Genomic DNA, 18,869 nt, shown 5'->3' with positions numbered 1-18,869 from the left:
GCGGGCTGTATCTGGGTTTCAGAAAGAAAACCACATTATTAAAAAGTTAAATATCTGCTCTTTAAGTTGGTACCTCAATAACAGAAAATGGTCAAGAAATAAGAAAGTTCTAGTTATTTGAACGAAGGAATGATTTTCAATAATTTCATAAAATGAAGAGTTTTTACAGGCTAGCGTTCAAACTCATTCGACACTCTGTTCTATTGACGACCAGCCATGCATTAAGTCTTTTGTTACCGTGCGATATCTTCTGTGGGAAACCGGTGAAAACACCTTTATTTAATGAAATTATGGAAATACAAGCATTGTTTCGAGGGATCATAACTTATTTACTTCTTGACCATTTTCTGTGATTAAGGTATCAAATAAGAGCAGATATTGAACGTTTTAGTCATGTGACTTTCTTTTTGAAATTGAGATACCCCCGCCAAAATAATCTAAGTAGTATCAGATGAAAAAGAAGATTCTAAGCTTTATGTTGGAAGGTCATTTGTATATTGTATTTATAATTAAGTTATGGTAAATCATTGCTAAATCTCGGTTTCGGGTTTTTTTTGTGAGACGCACTGTATAGACGAACTAGTTGCAGATGAACTAGGATGTGGGCTTTGATAATACGAAAAAAAAGGATAATTGTGTAATAGACCAAATGGCAATTGACCCGTCAAATAAAGTTCAGAATAGGCAAATGGTCCAACCTCGGTCCCGGAGAAAACAAAATAATTACATACTCTGCATCCAGGGATCTTAATTTGTCATCAAAATCATTAAATACGGTTTAAATTCGCAATAAAGGTGATGAAAAACACAATGTCGATCGTTACATTCCAAGTGGAAGTGATTGAACGATGTGAGAGGATAAACATGATAAAGTTGCTTGTTTACTCGATTCGCTCTGCTTTTTATTCACTTCTTGAAAATGTTATATCTGTTGACTTAAGACCCTTATATCGAATTACGACCCATATTTAAAAATTAATTATCAGGTTTATTATGGCGAAATTTTGGTTTTTAATTTACGGGTTGTCATATAAACACAGCATAAAATGAATTTCTAATTTAATGTTCCTGATAAAAAAAGTTATAACCGCAAATAAAATGTAAAATATTCGAGTCACAACCTGGATAATAATTGTTAAGGCCGGGTTGGAAATCCTAAGCAGAAGAATGCGTGGGATATATTATGCTATTCGAAAAAATAGAAATATATGAAATAAAACCTAAGTTGAAGGTTTTTGAGAGTTCAACTTGCGCACAGGAGGGGGGGGGCTTTAAGTTGGAGGGGCGGGCTCTTCCCCCAAATTAGTTCCGGGACCAAGGGATGAGGGAGTAAAAGAAGAATAAGGAAGAACGGTAGAGAAGCATGACAAATGCAGTATTATTTGTTGAATAATATGTCAAAATCTATCACAAAACTAACATTTTGTAAGCAGACAAAATTTTCGCTCGCGACGTTTCAAAAATTTTCCATCTTACTAGGCCTACACCATTACATACCTCCCCAATTATTGCTTAGCCCAATACGACACTGTAGATTAGTGATATGATAGTGGAAAAATATGAACTCATGTGGTATATTTATTTTAACTGTTTATTTCAACAATGGTATCTATAACGGCTGAAAAGCCAAATTGCATAACCCTTTACAATCATTTACATACAAATACAATCAACATCAATTAAGAAAAAGCTCAATTTACACAAATTCTACTTCATAAGAAATATCAAAACACGTAGAAAGGTAATTGTTTATCATGTTGGGGGCGCATTTATTAAATTACGACATTCATCCCCATCATGATAAACCAATGATGATAAACCAAAATCGTCATCATCAAATTGAAAATGCATCAGACATTCAAGATTCTGTCATCCAAATTTTGGAAATCACTGAGCAACTTGGAAGTTGTGTATGTCTTAAAAAGCATATATATATATGGATATAATGGGAAAGGTATACACAAGTGCCAACATTTTGTATATAAATTTCCAGATTTTTTTTTAATTCATCACTGCATCATTGGCAGATGACTCTTGTTTAATAATAGGCAATGTCAGAGACTGAAGGTTTATAGGTACATTGTAGGCCCGTTGCCATGGTTTCAAGAAGGAGGTTCGACTGCAGGGGTGTATCCAGCTTTGATATGGGAGGGGACAGAAAAAAATATCCACATTTTATCCAATCCGCCCCAAGAGGAACGGGGGGGGGGTGGGTACATTACATTTTAGCTTATACCAAGATAAGCCGGCCTTATATATTGTATAAATAAATAATTAGAGCGCGAAGCGCTAACCTTTTTTTTTCTTTTAGTATTTAATTTATTTTACATGTACAAGACAGTAAATATGGAACTCTATACATTTTAACTGATCTGGATTTCTGTATTTCGATTGTTAAATGTTTTTAACTGAATTTTAATTCAAATTGACTATTGGGCAAATAAATGTGCAATATTTTCACAATGATTTTCTGTGTGGGCTCACATGCCTCTGGGCATAGCTAGTATTGTATTTTACTTTTGCGAGCCCTGGCCCATTGAAAACCGTTTTGCTCTCTCCTTCTTTTTGTCATTGTATTTAGGAATAATTATTCAATTCATATTCTTGTATTTACACTATATGATTTGTAAGTTGTTTTTTCCCGAATAAACGATAATAAAAAGGGACATTTTTACTGACTGTTTTGCTGCACGAACTCATGACTATATAGGATAATGTTACATAAGCAAATAACCCGGAAAATGGGCAAGGATAACGACGCCTCCGTTGAGTGTTTTTCTTAGCATGAAAAAATAGCCTATATCATTTTATTTCAATTTGCTCATTTTCATCCATACTTCAGTTTGCCAAGTCAAAAAAGCCTCCCATCATACATATTTGCATAATCAAGTTGTAAATCCAAATTATTTATGTTTCTGATATTAAACCAGCAGCAGTAACCTTTCCCCTACTTTGAAAGTTCAAAGCAAGTTCAAAAATAAAAAGCGAAACTCTTGATTACATTTCTTGTTTGAATTAACTACTCAGTCGCAGAAGGTATTAACGAGTTTTCGCAATCGCAACGGGGACGGATTCTACAACGTCGGAAGCGGATTCATGTCCGGCGCATGTGTATTTTGGGCCTAAGTCGTGGTCCAGATTCCAGGACTAAACTTTTGTTTTTAATTCTTTCACCGATTTTCGACGAAGAATGGTTTGTCATGAAAGGCTTTTGACAATAGGCCTAGATTTTCTCTGATGTAGAACGCATTCCCGTCGCCATGCATTGCATGTGAAAATTTCCTATTTAAATTAGGCCGGGAGCTGCGCCGAAAATGGGGAAGGGGAATGGATGCTGACCATACAAAGATTATTATTTTCATGTATTTGTAGACGCTTAATAAAACAAAGCGTCTTGGGACTACTGTGTTGATTGGCGCCCATCCAGGGTGGCCCGACGCACTGGATTTCAAGGTACAGTCCCGTATTCCAGCAATATGTCCCGCATCCCATTGAGAACCTTCCCGGAACTCCATTTTGTCCCGTATTTCACGATTTAGAACACAGTTCATTGTCCAAACATTACATTTTAGCCTTGATATGTCCAGTAGCGCAATGGGGAAAGGGTGACATGTGATATCGTTTTTATAGTCGAAATCTATCACAAAATGTTTTGCTCGCTCGCATTGCTCGCTCGAAATATATTTTTTTTTTAATTTAAATGATTGTACCCTCTATGCCATGTTTAAGCCCTCTGAAAATGTTTGGCTCCTTACGCATCTGATCTCAAAGTGTACCTTCTTTCGACTGTCCAAATCTGGTTCCTACACAATACCCCTATTTACGTTCAGCCACGGGTGCAAATCTACAAATATTTTTTTTTTCTCGGGACTTCGGGGATGATCTATTCATTATCCCTGAGACTTCCTTGCATATTTATGCTTGTGGATAAACGTAAATATATTCAATTTGCACCAATTTGAATGGATACTTATCTGAATCTGACTACACATACAAATTTGAAATACAAAAGTTGGATAGAGAGGTCTGATGAGTGCTAATAGAAGGCTTACATGTATATCGCTGTGCTAAATGACCATCACGAGGCCTCCATCACTTTCAAGCTCCAAGCTTAAGTTGGAGGTCTCCCACATTTCTATATACATGTATATATGTTCAGTAATTAAATACAAATGTATATATATAGATATTATTTTCTCAGTACAGTTGATATTCTATAATGATCTATCATTGTCTATGTACATATGTACATAAATGCAATATTTCATGCAATATTTGATTTGATTTATTTTATTTCCACATTTCAAAACAAAAATAAAGTATATACAGGTATAAAATTTTTTTTCAATATAACATACAGTAATAGGCAAATATTTTTTAAATGTTTAAAAAAAATATTTGCCTATTATGTAATATTGAAAAAAAATATTATACTTGTATAAACTTTGTTTTTGTTTTGAAATGTGGAAATAAAATAAATCAAATCAAATCAAATATTGCATGAAATTTAAGATAATTGCATGAAAGAAATGCTTGTTTACGATTATAAAACTATATATTAGATGCCAGTATGATTTGGTAATTTTCAAATTATGCTCTTTAGAGTGCCATTAGCATTTTTTGTATGACACACTGAACATAATCAACTGTTGCGACTATGCCCAGTAGTTTTGGAGAGCACTCAATTATGAGACTCAAATATTAGGTCCTAAATATTATGGCGATTATACTCTATGTTACAGTATCGAAGTCAAACAGCAATAAAATATAATATCGTCATTTATAGTGTTTATTGAAATAATATTATTTTAAGAATAAATATTTATCTCAGTTTTACTGTTTGTAAAAAATAATATTACCTTTACGTCAATCTTTATATCGTTTTATTGTGCACATGCAAATGCATTATCTTGATTCTCATTTGCAAGTTTACCCATTGCCAGCTCACCATTTTGAAGGGCAAGGTTAAGCTTTTTATCATTATTATTTTTATCACCATCATTTTATCACGCAAACACACAAATTTTGGGATATCGAATTTTCTAGACATAGGTTCGGCGTTTATCAAAATCTTAATAAAATTGAATTTTTATTATTATATTTTGTTTGTTTTTAGTGGGTTGGTCCCCGACTCTTGAATATTAATTGGTTGAAATATCTTTCCTCGGGTTCAAAATGTGAATAACAGTTATGTCTTTGTGAATAAGGGGACACAGTAGTTACCCCTAATTATTTACAATTTAGAGATGTGAATAATCTATCAAAATGTAAAAAAACAAAATAGAAAAAGGAAACATTTTACAGCAATAAATTTAAATCTAAATTTAAAAATATTAGGAAAGCAAAAAATGAACACAAAATATTTTCAAAAAATACTCGCAATCGTACGAACACATTGAGAACCCCGGATGTATGCACTGCATTATCTGTTTATCATGGGCTTTGATTTTCACTTTTAGGGTCCAGATAATTGGACAAAGTTTTGAGATACTCGCGAGCGAGCAAAGTGATCGAGTCAAGTCGGTGTAGATTATGTGTCTTTGGTATGGCTGTCGCTAAGAACTCATAATCTCGATGTTATTGGGGATGATACCACAGCACGGGCGACTCTAGGGTATTTTTTTTCTTAATGAGGAGTAAGATCACTGGGCTTTCAAACAGTTAAGCGACACAGAGTTGTCTATTTGTGATAATCTAATTTTCTGAATTCATATTTTTCCCCATATCCCCCTTTCCTTCTATTTTTCTAGTTAAAAAAATTATCGGAGGGGGTCGAATCCCCCTGCGCCCCCCCCCCCACGTTTGGCCACCCGCCTCTAACCTAAGTATGTCCCTTGGAGCAAATATATTTTTTGAAAAAATATGGACGACTTACCTGGATATAGAAGGATGACGTGGGCGTTAAGACTAAATCATTCCTTTGCCCTGATTGGTGGTAATTGGTGCTCTTCTAAACGCCCCCTTAAACTTTCGGAAATTATATAAACATTGACAATTCATCAGTTTGCGACTTGACGAATTGGACCGCAAGACTGACGGAGAGTTAGAGCCACCCGTCGAAAAGAAGCATAGAAGAGGTAAAATCTATTAGAGTTTCTCATCACATCTCTGCGTTTTCATGTATGAGTTTAGTTTTTTGTCACAGTGATGTTCAAGTATTTTTACAGATCAAGATAAGCCCATTTATTGATTGTTTATTATTATTCTAAATGTGTGGAGTTGGAGAATAGATGGCCTATCTAAAAACAGAAGTTATTTGAAATTTACTTTAAAAAAAATATCTTTGGTCATTGCTGTTAATATTTCGATCATTGTTTTCATTGTTGCTTTGTGTCATTGTTTCAGTTTTTTTAATCTTTAATATTATTATCATTATTATAATTGTTGGAGGCGATGGTGATGGTGATATATAGAAGTTGTATTGATCTAACTTTTAGTTTTATTTATTTTTTCAAAGTTTTTGAATTACTATGCTATTTTCGGAAATGAAGTTGTATCTACACCGACTCTTTGTTGGTTCTTGTACTTATTTTTTATGTGTTTTCTTCCCAATAATGGCATCATGATATGTTAAGTATGGGGGAAGTATAGAAGGCAAAAGCAAATGTTGCAGGAATTGAGCGGGAAAAGAAAATCGTTTGCAGCATCCCCTCCCCCCCAAAGTACAGCAAAAAACGGCACCCAAGGTTAAACGTTGATTTCAATTTTTTGAAAAGTGGTAAATTGTATTTGAGCACTGGTTAGCCTGAATAGAATGAGAGCATCTACTTAATATTTACTAATTACTGAATAATCTTAATTTCAAATTTCAATATTTCTTGGCCTTTTAGAAGTTTTATACCTCGTTGCCACTGTCGTGCGATCTTTTTATGAAAGCCATGATTGGCCTTTTACAACAGGTCGTGAAAGTTTTTCGAACCATTCAAAATTCTTCTACGATCAATAGGATGACCACGACTAATCTGATATGATCTGATACGATCTGATAAGATCATTACAATTGCTCCACGATTGTGATTGCTGTTTGAATCATTGCGCAAATCGTGAAAGTGTGAAATACGTATTAGTGGGAAAAATAGACAGAGAATGTCAGGCGAGAGACAAGCTTGTGCTTCGTTCCAACTGCAATACATTCCTTTGCGAACGTCGCGATTGGCCTTTTGCAACAGAAAAAAAATTTCAAAAAAATTATGCGATCAATACGATTGCCATGAACACGATGAATGATCTGATACGATAGGATACGATCTGATGAAATGGGGCGAATGACGTCACAATGAGAGAAAACTTTAAATTCTAATAACTTTCTTAATCTTCAATTGATTTCCTTCAAACCTTCACCAATATATGTATACATATATTTGCTATGATACTAAATAGGTTCATTATTGCGGATTGAAACAATCGCTAGAGGGTATTCATTTGTCTCGCAATCTATACTATGGTCAATAAGGAAATTCGTGATCACTCTCGCAAAAAGTGTTCACTAGCTTACAAGTTCACGAGCTTTCGAGTGCCGCTGCAACTCTTTATCAAGTGACGAAAATTATATTTGCTATTTTTACAAAAAAGTTTTTGTCAGAGCGAAATTCCCCATTGATTTTTTAAATATTCTTTTTAAATAGAGACAACGTAAGGAAAGACTTCATTCGAAACGTTTTCTTCCTGAGATCGAAAACTATCAACAACAATGTTACGTTCCTTGATGTTCATCACCTTATTGGTCTTCGTTTCCACTGCAGTTGCCGCTCGTAAGTACCCTTTTATTCATTCTATAAATTAACATGTTTACAGAACCTGTCTGGTTCTCGTTATTCGTCGTTGGATCCTTCACGAAAGCTACGATTTGCTTTTCGCAACTGATCGCGACAATGTTTGAACTATTAATTTTTTTTCAACGACCAATACGATTGCCACGAATGAACTGATCCGGATAATTCCATCTTAAAACAGTTCGTTTAAAGTATTTTTTCAACTGTGCTGGTATTCATGCATTCATTGGTTTCTTGAAAATACACTGTGCTTCTTTTTGTTTACAAAGGACATTGGGCAAATTTCCTGTAGAAAAAAAAGACACTGATGGATTTCCATAGAGTTACGATTGATTGTTGAGGTACTAATCGAGATATGCTTGTGACTAAATTTATAAATATAACATCTTAAGTCATTGCCATGGCAACCAGATAACATCTTAATTAAAAACAACAACAACAGGGATGACAAGGTTATGGAAAGGTGAAAAGTATAAAATGATTGAAAATGGAATGATGATCATGTATTCTACATTTTTATCAATATTTTTACCTTTCTAGAGGGAAATAAGCTGTTGCCATGGCAACGGGATCTTTGCAACATTGTTTTTTTTTATTTAATTCATGCATTACCAAGGCAACTAAAGTTTTATCTTTATAAAGAACTCCTGCAGAACACTTTCTGTATTTTTGGTTCAAATGAGGGGGTCAAAACTAAAGCATACAGATTAAGTCAATTCCAGTTGATTTTTCCACCTGCCCATTGTCTTGTCAACCATGTTATTTTTGTAAAATAGTTGTTATTTGGTTGCCATGGCAAATGCTTGAGATATAATTTATACATCTAGCAACCAAAATATCTTTGTTTAACACTGAAATTAGTGGAAATTAAAGATAAATCATATTCTACAACGTTTTTTTAATCAAAATCTTTATTTTTCTGGGGAAAAACAAGCCGTTGCCATGGCAACGGACCAATTGGAACTATCTTGTTGATTTTGAATGTTTCTAAATTTTATATATATTCGATTGGAAGCTTGAAAAATTATCATTTTATTCATCTATATCATGTTTATTTACCATTTACATGGGAATGTATGTCATTTTTTAGAAATTATTCCGTTGCCATGGCATCGGCCAAAAATGGCATTTTTAAATTTACCTCCCATCTTTAAAATAAATCTTACGGCATATACTAATACTTGTGAAGGTTTCATGCTTTAGTCACAATTTGCACAATTTTCGGCTAATCCGCTCTACTAGTTAAGGTACATGAGAATAATTAAAAGAAACCGCTGAGAAACTCACTCTTCACCAATGCAAAAAAGCAGTGGCATTTAACGTGTTTAATATTGTGTCATTTTGCAACTTTAGAATTTTTACCTTGCCCCACATTTCAAGGTACTGCACCTCCATGTAAGCAATAATCATATCATGTAGGGTACCATTTTAAAGAACATTGAATGATCTGTTAATTGATAATAATTACTCATTGATATTTACAAAACGGAGGAGGCATTATCGATCAAAGTCAGATTTCCAATCTTTTTTGAGGAGTTTATATATAAATCCAATCACAATTTTATTTGAAAAAAAAATTGCCGTGATGCTATATGCCAAATTGAAGTTTGTGGCCGAGTAGTCTATAGCAGGGATGTAACGAGAATAAAATTCGCCTATACCAAAGTTTGTGTCTTTATTTTTTATTCTTTATTACAACGAAATGCCATACACCAAGAGTGTGCATATAGAATAAGTGTAGATTATGTAGAAGTGTAGATAATCTGCCCTTGCCCCCCCCCATAATAATAAAAAGAAAGGTAATGATAATAGTAATAGTAAAAACAATAACAATGATAATGGTAATAATGATAATAATCATAAATAATCAAAATAATAATTAGCTCCTTTCTCATTGTGTTTAAGAGAACGATAAATTTCAATTCTATTCTTATATTTGTTTATTTCAGTTATAGTTCATGTGTTTACTCTCTTGGTAGGCCACGATTTATTATCGATGGAAATGTTCAGGTCTGCCTTTTCTTTCTTTTTTTTTAGCTGCTGCTGCTAGCAATCCGGGGGACTTGTCCCGCTGCTGGCTTCGGTACATGCGCCGAACTTTGCTCCAGTGATGCGGACTGCGCCTCCACTGAAAAGTGTTGCTCGAACGGATGTGGACACCAGTGTGAGACTGCAATTCAAGGTAATTTATTTCATGATCCTCACTGTATTACCTTAATACCTCGGGAAAAGTAATATTTTGAGGACCTGTCTGGTTCTCGTAATACCTCGATCCCCGCCGTCGTGTGATCCTCCACGAAAGCTACGATTGGCCTTTCGTAACTGATCGCGACAATTTGTGAACAAATGAAATATTTTCAACGGCCAATTCGATCACCACGACTGCTCTGATCTGATCGGATACAATCTGATACGATCGGATAAGATCAGTAGCGTACCTTGGATTTTCCACAGGGGGGGGGGGCAAAACCGTCTGCCGAAAAAAAATTGACAAGCAAAAAATAAAGGGAAAAATGGGTCTTCAATCATAAAAAAATAAAGGATTTCGTACCAGGAAAAAAAAATGACATGCAAATAAAAAAAAAGTCTTCAAAGGAAAATGTCTTCAATCGTACGAGAAGAAAAAATGACAAGCCTGACAAAAAAGGTCTTCAAGCTCGTCGGGGGGGGGGGGCTGGCAAAATAGGCATTCAAGCTCGTCGGGGGGGGGGGCAAAATATGTATACAAGCTCTTCGGGGGGGGGGGGAATAGGTATTCAAGCTCGTCAGGGGGGGGGCAAAAAAGGTTTTGAAGCTCGTCAGGGGGCAGGGATACGTCCTTTGCATGGGTTGTTACTCGTCAGGGGAGCAGATTACCCCCCCCCCGCGCCGGTACGCTAGTGGATAAGATCACAACGATTACTCCATGATTGATTTAGACCCCTGTTACATCTGAAAGTTTCCTACCCGAGACCCGACCGAGTCCACTTGCAACCTTGACTGGATTATTGGTGGATTAGCTTCGCGAACGGACCGAGTCCGAAATGTGGTCTGTTTACATCACAGTGTTCTTTCCCTCCCCTATCGCCGCCCTATCTGTACTGTTTCGAGCGGCATCCGATTGCTGACACCTTTTAAAGGCGTTCTCGATCTAGGCTCCGAATAATTCGCGCGCGCTAATTGAAGTTACCCGAGATTTTGAAAGAATGCTGATGATCCCAGCAGTCGTTGAAGATATGATCGACTTGAAAAGGATACGTTTAAAATGCTTCTTTTCACTAAAATCAAAGACTTTATCAATCACAATTCACATGTTGCATGCCGCAAAAACGTTCGAAGAACGACGCGGCTGGGGAGGGGACAGCGCGCGCTATGACGTAAATTAACAGCTGACAACGGACCGAGATAGGTTCGAAAGCTTGTGTGCGTTTACATATACGAATCGGTGGACCGGGCCGGCCCGATACCTACCCGAGACTACCTCTGGATGTGGTCTCGGGTAGGTTCGCTAAAAGGTGGCCCGAGGTAGGTTTGGGATGTTTACATCTGATTTCTTTCCGACCCGAGGTAGGCCCCGGGCCGGCCCGAGGTAGGGAATCTCTCAGATGTAACAGGGGTCTAAGACCGACGTTTGAATAGTGGAACAAATCGTGGGACCTAGGTATCACACAAAACTTAGCTTTGTGTTAATACTCAGAACAGTTACGGGTTCGGAGTGGAGGAGGGTGCATGTAGAATAGGAATGAAGTGTAGAAAAATTATCCACCCTTGCCCCCCCCCCCATTTTCCCCTCCACATCCCCCCCACCCACTTTATAAATCATGGTGCTGCATATTATTAATAATAAGAAGAAAAGTAATGATGATAACAATAATAATAATAGTTATTGTAATAACTATAACAATGATAATGGTAATAATGAAAATAATGACAAATAATTATAATTATCTCCTTTTTAATTGTGTTTAAGAGAACGCTAAATTTCAATTCTATTCTTATATTTGTATTGGTCATGTGTATGTTCAGGCTTGATTTTGTTTCTTTATTTTAGTTGTTAATCCAGGGACTTGTCCCGCTATAAGTGGTGGCATCGGTATATGCATTGAAGCTTGCTCCAGTGATGCGGACTGCGCCTCCACTGAAAAGTGTTGCTCGAACGGATGTGGTCACGTGTGTCAGACTGCAATTCAAGGTAATTTATTTCATGATCCTCACTCTATTACCTTAATACATCGGGAAAAGTAATGTTTTGAGTATATTTGAATGTACCTATAACAGAGCGTTTCGCAAAAAAAAATGTCCCTCTCACAGACAACATAATAATCAATTCAGGTTTTATAAAAAAAAAATAAGTAATAATAACAATATTCAGAACATTAATTTCAAAAGGCGCTAGGCGCTTATTAACGGGCGTTTCTACACTGTTAGAAAAAATAGAAGAAGTTCCTGCAGCAGAGTCTCGAGAACACCTGTAATCTTACCGAATTGCGTAATCTTACAGGAAATTGGTATTTGATGTATGGAATCTTACAAATTTCCTTGAATAAAACACCCTTTTCCCCCTCTTTAAACAGACCTGTTCTGTTAAATTGCAGAAAAATTCTTGTTTTATGAATTTACAGAATGATTATTACGCAATTCGGTAAGAGTACAGGTGTTCTCGAGACTCTGCTGCAGGAACTTCTTTTATTTTTTCTAACAGTGTAAGCGCATTATTATCTGTTTCAGGATTACACTTCGAAATTAAATGAGATGGGGGTTAAGAAACATTGTAAAAAACTGGTGTGCTCATCCAATTGACCGATCCACACTAGAAGTCATTTATTAAAGAGATCAGTTTTGAGTAGGGTCTTGAACTGACTGAGAGTATAGCTTATTCCAAACAGAGGGGGCTACTGAAGAAAAATGGCAGTCACCAATATTTTTGTAGAGGTTGGAGGTCGGGGAGACGTCTTTTCCCCCACTTATGATAAGGGCTATTTGACATAAATGGTATGGTTACACTTCGTAATTCCGAAGGTTCGTAATTCCAAAGGTTCTTTATTACGAAGGTTCGTAATTCCGAAACACGTAAATTGCCTATACCTCGATGTTCGTTAATCCGAAAACGTTAAAGGATTTGTTGATCCGAAAATTTGTGGCGTTATTCAGAAGGTTCGATAATCCGAAAACGAAATAAGGTTAGTTAATCATTTGGATTTCAGACTAACGAACCTTCGGAATTACGAACCTCATTTCTTTTTCGGATTAACGAACCTTCGAAATTGCGAACCTTCGGAAATACGAACCTTCGGAATAACGAACCTTCGGAACATCCGAACCATCGGAATAACGAAGCTTCGGAATTACGAATGTATGCGAAATGGGTCATGGTGTATTGAGTCAGATTACGCAACATTATTTTTTATGAACAGAATATATATATTTTATATCATAATTTGGGATGAATAATTATCCAGTCAAAATTAATGACATTCAAAAAGGATTGTAAAATAATTGGTCACACCACAAACGCGTGTTTGTGGTGAGAGGAAAATATAAAGAAGATAATGTCATTTATATATTAAAAAATAATAATAAACATAGACATGAACAAGAACACGTAAATCTATTTAATCACTGGTTTGTTGGGGGGTTTCGTTCTCCATCCATCTGTTTCTATCAATTTCTGAAAGGCATGCTTTTATTTGATAACAATAGAAATAAGAAAATTCCGAGGGAAAAAAAAATATTATGTTTATCATGCATATAAAGACAATCATTAGTCCATATTATCATGATCACTTTGTTCTCCCCCTTTCTCATCATGATCATAATTCTCATATGATTCATCAGACATTATGATGTTCAACCGTAAATTACTTGGGGATAATAACATAGACCACCCCCCCCCCCCTGAAATATTGGGAGGGGATATCCCCCACCCCTACTTTTTCAGTAAACATGTACAGAAACGTGAAACGTGATCACATGATTTGTTTTTTTAATGATCGCCAACCCCCCCCCCCTTCGAAATCTGTCAATGCGTCTTTAATGCAATGGCAGATCCTAGTGGATCAGACCCGTGCCCCCAGTTTGACAGCCACTATCAATAAATGTACATGTGCTGATTTACACAATTATGCCCCCCCCCCCTTGAAATAGAGGACCTTTCTTTTCTTGCTCAAATTTTCATCGGGAAAAATCCCCCACCCCTTCAGAAAATCCTGGATCCTATAGTAATTCAAAACAAACTTTGATGTCATAACCAAGTAACCAGCCTATGATTCATCCCTTCCCGCTCGCTGGCTGTTCATGTGGGACCCGGTGTCCTCAGATTGCTAGAGCTCCTGTGAGTTATGTACTGACTGGGTTTACCCCTTAAATTGTCAGTGAACGGGGCAGCTAGCGGGCACTGGGTTCCGCATGATGATTGGCTGATGGATGGGTTGGGGTGAATGAACCAGATGTGAAATTATTATTATTATTATTATTATTCTTACATCGTACTTGTTCATGGTTCTTGTGTAGTACTTATATAAATTTCTACAAAATATAATTTTTACATTGTAAAAGAGAACTGTTGCTCGGCTAGCGCCATGAGCGTCTACTGACGGTGTGTGCGCTCTACAAATATACACTATTATTATTATTATTATTATTTCATTCATTTGTTTGGGTTTGAAGTTAACGATGGATTCTGTCCTGCGGAGGTTTCAAACGCCACTGGTAATTGTACCAGCGATGGTGATTGTGCGGCCAACCAGAAGTGTTGTGACAACGGAAGCAATAATGTGTGCGCAAACTCCACAGGTAAAGCCAGCCTGACACTTGCACGATTTTGTGTCACGCATTGGCACGACTCAAGTCGTGCCAGTGCGCAAAATAGTCGTAAACTGGCTTTAAGTGTGCGTAAACACGTCGTGACACGTCGTGACTGCGTGCCATGTCGGGACGAGAATTTTGAAATGTTCAAAATTTTGGTCACGACAAATTTAGCGACCGGGTGGTGAATTGTGCGCAAACTGTTCGTGAACTCGTCGGGAACATGTCGGGACGATGCGGGAGGATGCGTGCCAGTGCGCGCCATGCCACGACTGTCACGAATAGTTCACGAACAGCTCACGTCGTGTTCACGAATAGTTCAGCACGACACCGTCCGAATTGTGCAAACTCGTCGTGCCAATGCGGGAAATGCGTAAACTATGCGCAAACTGTGCGTGAACTCGTGCCAGTTCGTGTCAATGTGGACACTGACGGACACGCATTCGTGAACTCATTCGTGAACTCATCGTGAACTTGTCGTGAACTATGCGTGAACAAGTCGGGTAAACAGTGCGGGAGCCTCCCAGTTCGTGCCCCAAAATGGCACGACTTGCCACGACAAAATTGTGGCCAAAAGTCGTGCAAGTGTCAGCCTGGCTTAAGACTTCTTTCTCGTTGTTTGGTTTGGCTGGCGACCAGGCAAGGAATTACTATTTCTACCTCTGATTTTTTTTTCCCTCCCCCCCCCCCCCACTTCTTTTTTTCTGTTCTTTCTTTTTTCTCTCTCTCTCTCTTTTCTTTTCTTTTTTTCTGTTTCCGTTTGATTTTATTTTTGTTTTCTTTTCCTTCTTTTGTCTTGTTCATGTTCTTGTCTTTTCTTATTCTTTTCCCCTTTTCACCTTTCTTTTTTTGTCTTTTTTCTTTCCTTTTTCTTCTTTTTTATTTACTTTTTTTCTTTTTCCTTTTATTCCGTTTTTGTGTCCTTTTGGTTTAGTTTTGATTACAATTACGATTTCCTTTCAGTATTTTTCTTTTGTTACATTTTCTTCAGCACTAAGAGAGAAAATAAACGAAAATTACAAGAAAGTGAAACATAATATTATTGTCAACATCTATCACATAGTTTTCGTGTTACAAAAAAGAAATCGACTCGTTCGTGACTTTCTATAATCTTCTCTCTAAAATTATTTGGCTTATTACGCCACTGACTCGCTGCAGTAGACAAACTTTGAAAATAAGTGTGGCTAAATTTGGAATACATTGAGGTAAATTCAATTAAGTCAATCAATTTCATTTCATTGTCCCATTGGAAATTCGTTTTACTCACATCATAAACATTTTGTCATAATTAAAGCATTACATATGACATATAGAATTGTACAAAATTAAATGAAAAGCGACAATTACAGGGAAAAATCTCTAGGATAATGTTTTTTCTCATTATAGGCGCGAAAATGAAGAAGCTCGCTGATCAGAAAAGAAAATTCAGGTGGTGAGATTATTTCAAGTGAATATAGAGATACGTGACATTTAGGAAACGTTGAGTACGATTGTTGAGTGACCGAAGTCGTTTGACTGAACGCATGCAAACGTAATAGATGAGTGGGTGAACTGATTGATTGCAATTTTCATTACAGAAAGAAAATCTTATCTATGCATAACATTCCTCTTATTTGCAGATGAGAAACCGGGAAATTGCCCTGCAAATGACGGTGTTGGGATCTGTATCCAAGATTGTAGTGGCGATGCAGAGTGTGACGGTAATAAAAAGTGCTGTTCCAATGGATGCGGGAATGTGTGCAGGGCGCCAGGTAAATCAACTTCAGCCATTCTTTCGTGCGTGTATCTGTCCATCTCTTGCCGTTGCGCCTCTTTTCAGTATGTTACAAACTCCTGTATTCGGTCTATGAATCGCCTTAGAATTAAGCCCTTTCTCAAGTTTTTTAAAACATTTAGAAGCTTACTATGGACTGTACCAAACTAATTGGGCGAATAAACGAAAGTTTTCGAAAACCCCAAGCTAGCTGGTCATTACCCGCCGTGCACCTCCGTACGAGTGGGTTCCTCAGGGTTGCTCCGGCGAAGATTGCTCTGCTTTTAAAATTCCAAACACCGATAGAATGGCAAACTTTGTGTCTCTCGTACGAGTTGTGGATATAACTGTTTTGTGAAAAGTAAGCGAAAATTTTAAATGTCATAACTTTCTTATGACAACCAATTTTGATGGAGTTTTCAGCGTCATGCTTTGAATTTTTAAATTTTTTCTCAATCGATTCTAATCAACATTTTTTTTTGGAGTGGGCATGACCTTTGAATACATTTTCTGTCTCTCAGTTAAACCCGGCAGTTGTCCTCAACCTGGTTTCGGGACATGCGTCCAAGAATGTAACGAGGATTTCGATTGCCCGGGTGCCAAGAGATGTTGTGGCAACGGATGCGGTAATGTGTGCACCGACCCAGGTAAATTCATATCATGTATGATCTGTATACAGATCAGTGTGTGTGCCCCTATAGGGCTCACAGGCCTAATTCATTTCCCATAGACTCATGTGTTAAAGAGGCACTTAAAAATAAGGAGGAAATTCGAGGGTTGAATGTTTACTACCAGTGGATAGGATAAATGTCCGACATTCCATATCTGACCAGAAAAGGGTACCTCGACCGGCTCATTTTAAAAATAAATCAGCATTTATGAAGGCTATACCTGACGGGACCAAATTCATCACTTGAGAGAGTAAAATGACCCTAATTCTTCCGCCAGTAAAAATATAGTTCAATAGTGGTGGAATTTGGAAAAGGTAAGTTCAGTAGGTACCCTCCCTAGAATCGTTGTTAGATTGTCAGTCATATTCATTCATTTTTGTCAATCAGCAATATTAAATTTAAAAATGGAGCAATATCTATGGCCAGCCAGTTGTGATTAGGCCCGTACAACCTGTACCCCTACAGGTCTCACGGGCCTAATCACTAGTGGCAGGCCCTAGATATTCATTCGAGCCAACCCATTGCTATTTTTTTTAATTTTGATATGGCTGATTGACAAAGTGTATGCATATGATTGTCCGTCTAACACTGATTCTATTTTTGGTAATTACTGAACTTCCTTTTCCCAAATTGGGAAGAAATATCACCAATTTTGGACTATATTTTGACTGGCGGAAGGAGGGCTATTTTGCTGTTTGAGGTGATGAATCTTCATCTTCTTCTTCTCCCCCCGACGATGTCTTCAAACACGCCAATTTATTTTTAAAATGAGCCGGTCGAGAGACCCTTTTCTAGTCAGATATGGATTGCCAGATATAAATCCTATCCACTGGTAGTAAACATTCGACCCCCGAATTTCATCCTTATTTTTTATGAATTTTTTAAAGTGCCAATTTAACACATGAGTCTTTGGGGAATGAATTAGGCCTGTGAGACCAGGGGCCCGTTGCAGAAAGAGTTGCGTTTAAACGCAAGTCAAAAAATCAATCGTAAGTCAAAAATGTGCGCTGTTGATTGGTTGAAAATCAAGTTGCGCGTGATTTTTAGAGTTGCGTTTGATTGCAACTCTTTCTGCAACGGGCCCCTGTAGTCTAAAGTTTGTAGGAACGGGCGTAGAGGGCAGCAACACCAGCAGCATCTTAATCATTTTACCCCTCTTTTATCTCCTTTCCCTTCTCTCCCCTTTTTCTTATCTCATATTTTTTCATTTCATATCTCCCTTTCCCTTCATTACTTTTCCCCTCATTTCCTTTTCCCTTTGTTATCATTTTTCTTCCCTCCCCCCCCCCCCCACTTTTCCTTTCCTCTCTTTTCTTCTCTTCCTTTTCACTCCCCTTTCTATTCCCTTCTCCTTTTCTTTCCCTTTGTTTCGTCCTCTCTTATATCTCTCTCTTATTTCTCTCTCTCCCTTCTCTTCTCCCTTTCTCTCTCTCTCTTATCCTCCTTTCTTTCCCCGCCCCCGTTCATGTCTTTATTCTCACTTTCTTATTTTCCTCCCTTTTATTTCCCATCTTCCATTCCTTCCTTTTCCTTTTATTTTTCTCTATCCCCCTTTCCTTTCCCCTCTCCTCTTCTTTTTCCCCCTTTTCCTTCTTTTAGTACTCCTGTCTGTCTCATTGAGGAATTCCACCCCCCCCCCCTTTACCTGCCCTCTACCAGGGCACTATAAAACGGGGCCAGTGATATTCATTCAACCCATCACATTACCATGATTCGTATTTTCCGATACAACTGACTGTTACTGACATGAAGTGTATGCGTATTGATTAGCCATCTAACAATGATTCTAGGAAGGACAAAGTTATTGCTCACAAATCAGAAAGAATGGACCTCTCACCGATAACTTTTGAAACAATTGACTGCCGAAAAAATAGGGCTATGTTATTGTTT

General features: G+C 37.2%; 1 protein-coding gene across 1 annotated transcript in view; it reads left to right on the top strand.

The window, feature by feature from the left end:
- LOC121427864 (waprin-Phi1-like) overlaps positions 1–18,869 on the top strand; it is a 38,357-nt gene that overhangs the window by 15,669 nt on the left and 3,819 nt on the right. The window contains exons 2-6 of the mRNA XM_041624437.1: positions 9,810–9,954; positions 11,803–11,943; positions 14,418–14,543; positions 16,175–16,306; positions 16,830–16,955. Coding sequence (XP_041480371.1) covers positions 9,810–9,954; positions 11,803–11,943; positions 14,418–14,543; positions 16,175–16,306; positions 16,830–16,955 — 670 coding nt within the window. The remainder of the gene's footprint in view (positions 1–9,809; positions 9,955–11,802; positions 11,944–14,417; positions 14,544–16,174; positions 16,307–16,829; positions 16,956–18,869) is intronic.

The sequence above is a fragment of the Lytechinus variegatus genome, chromosome 14 (genome assembly GCF_018143015.1).
Source record: "Lytechinus variegatus isolate NC3 chromosome 14, Lvar_3.0, whole genome shotgun sequence".
In the NCBI taxonomy this organism is placed as follows: Eukaryota; Metazoa; Echinodermata; class Echinoidea; order Temnopleuroida; family Toxopneustidae; genus Lytechinus; species Lytechinus variegatus.
This window is presented reverse-complemented; position numbering and strand designations above follow the sequence as displayed.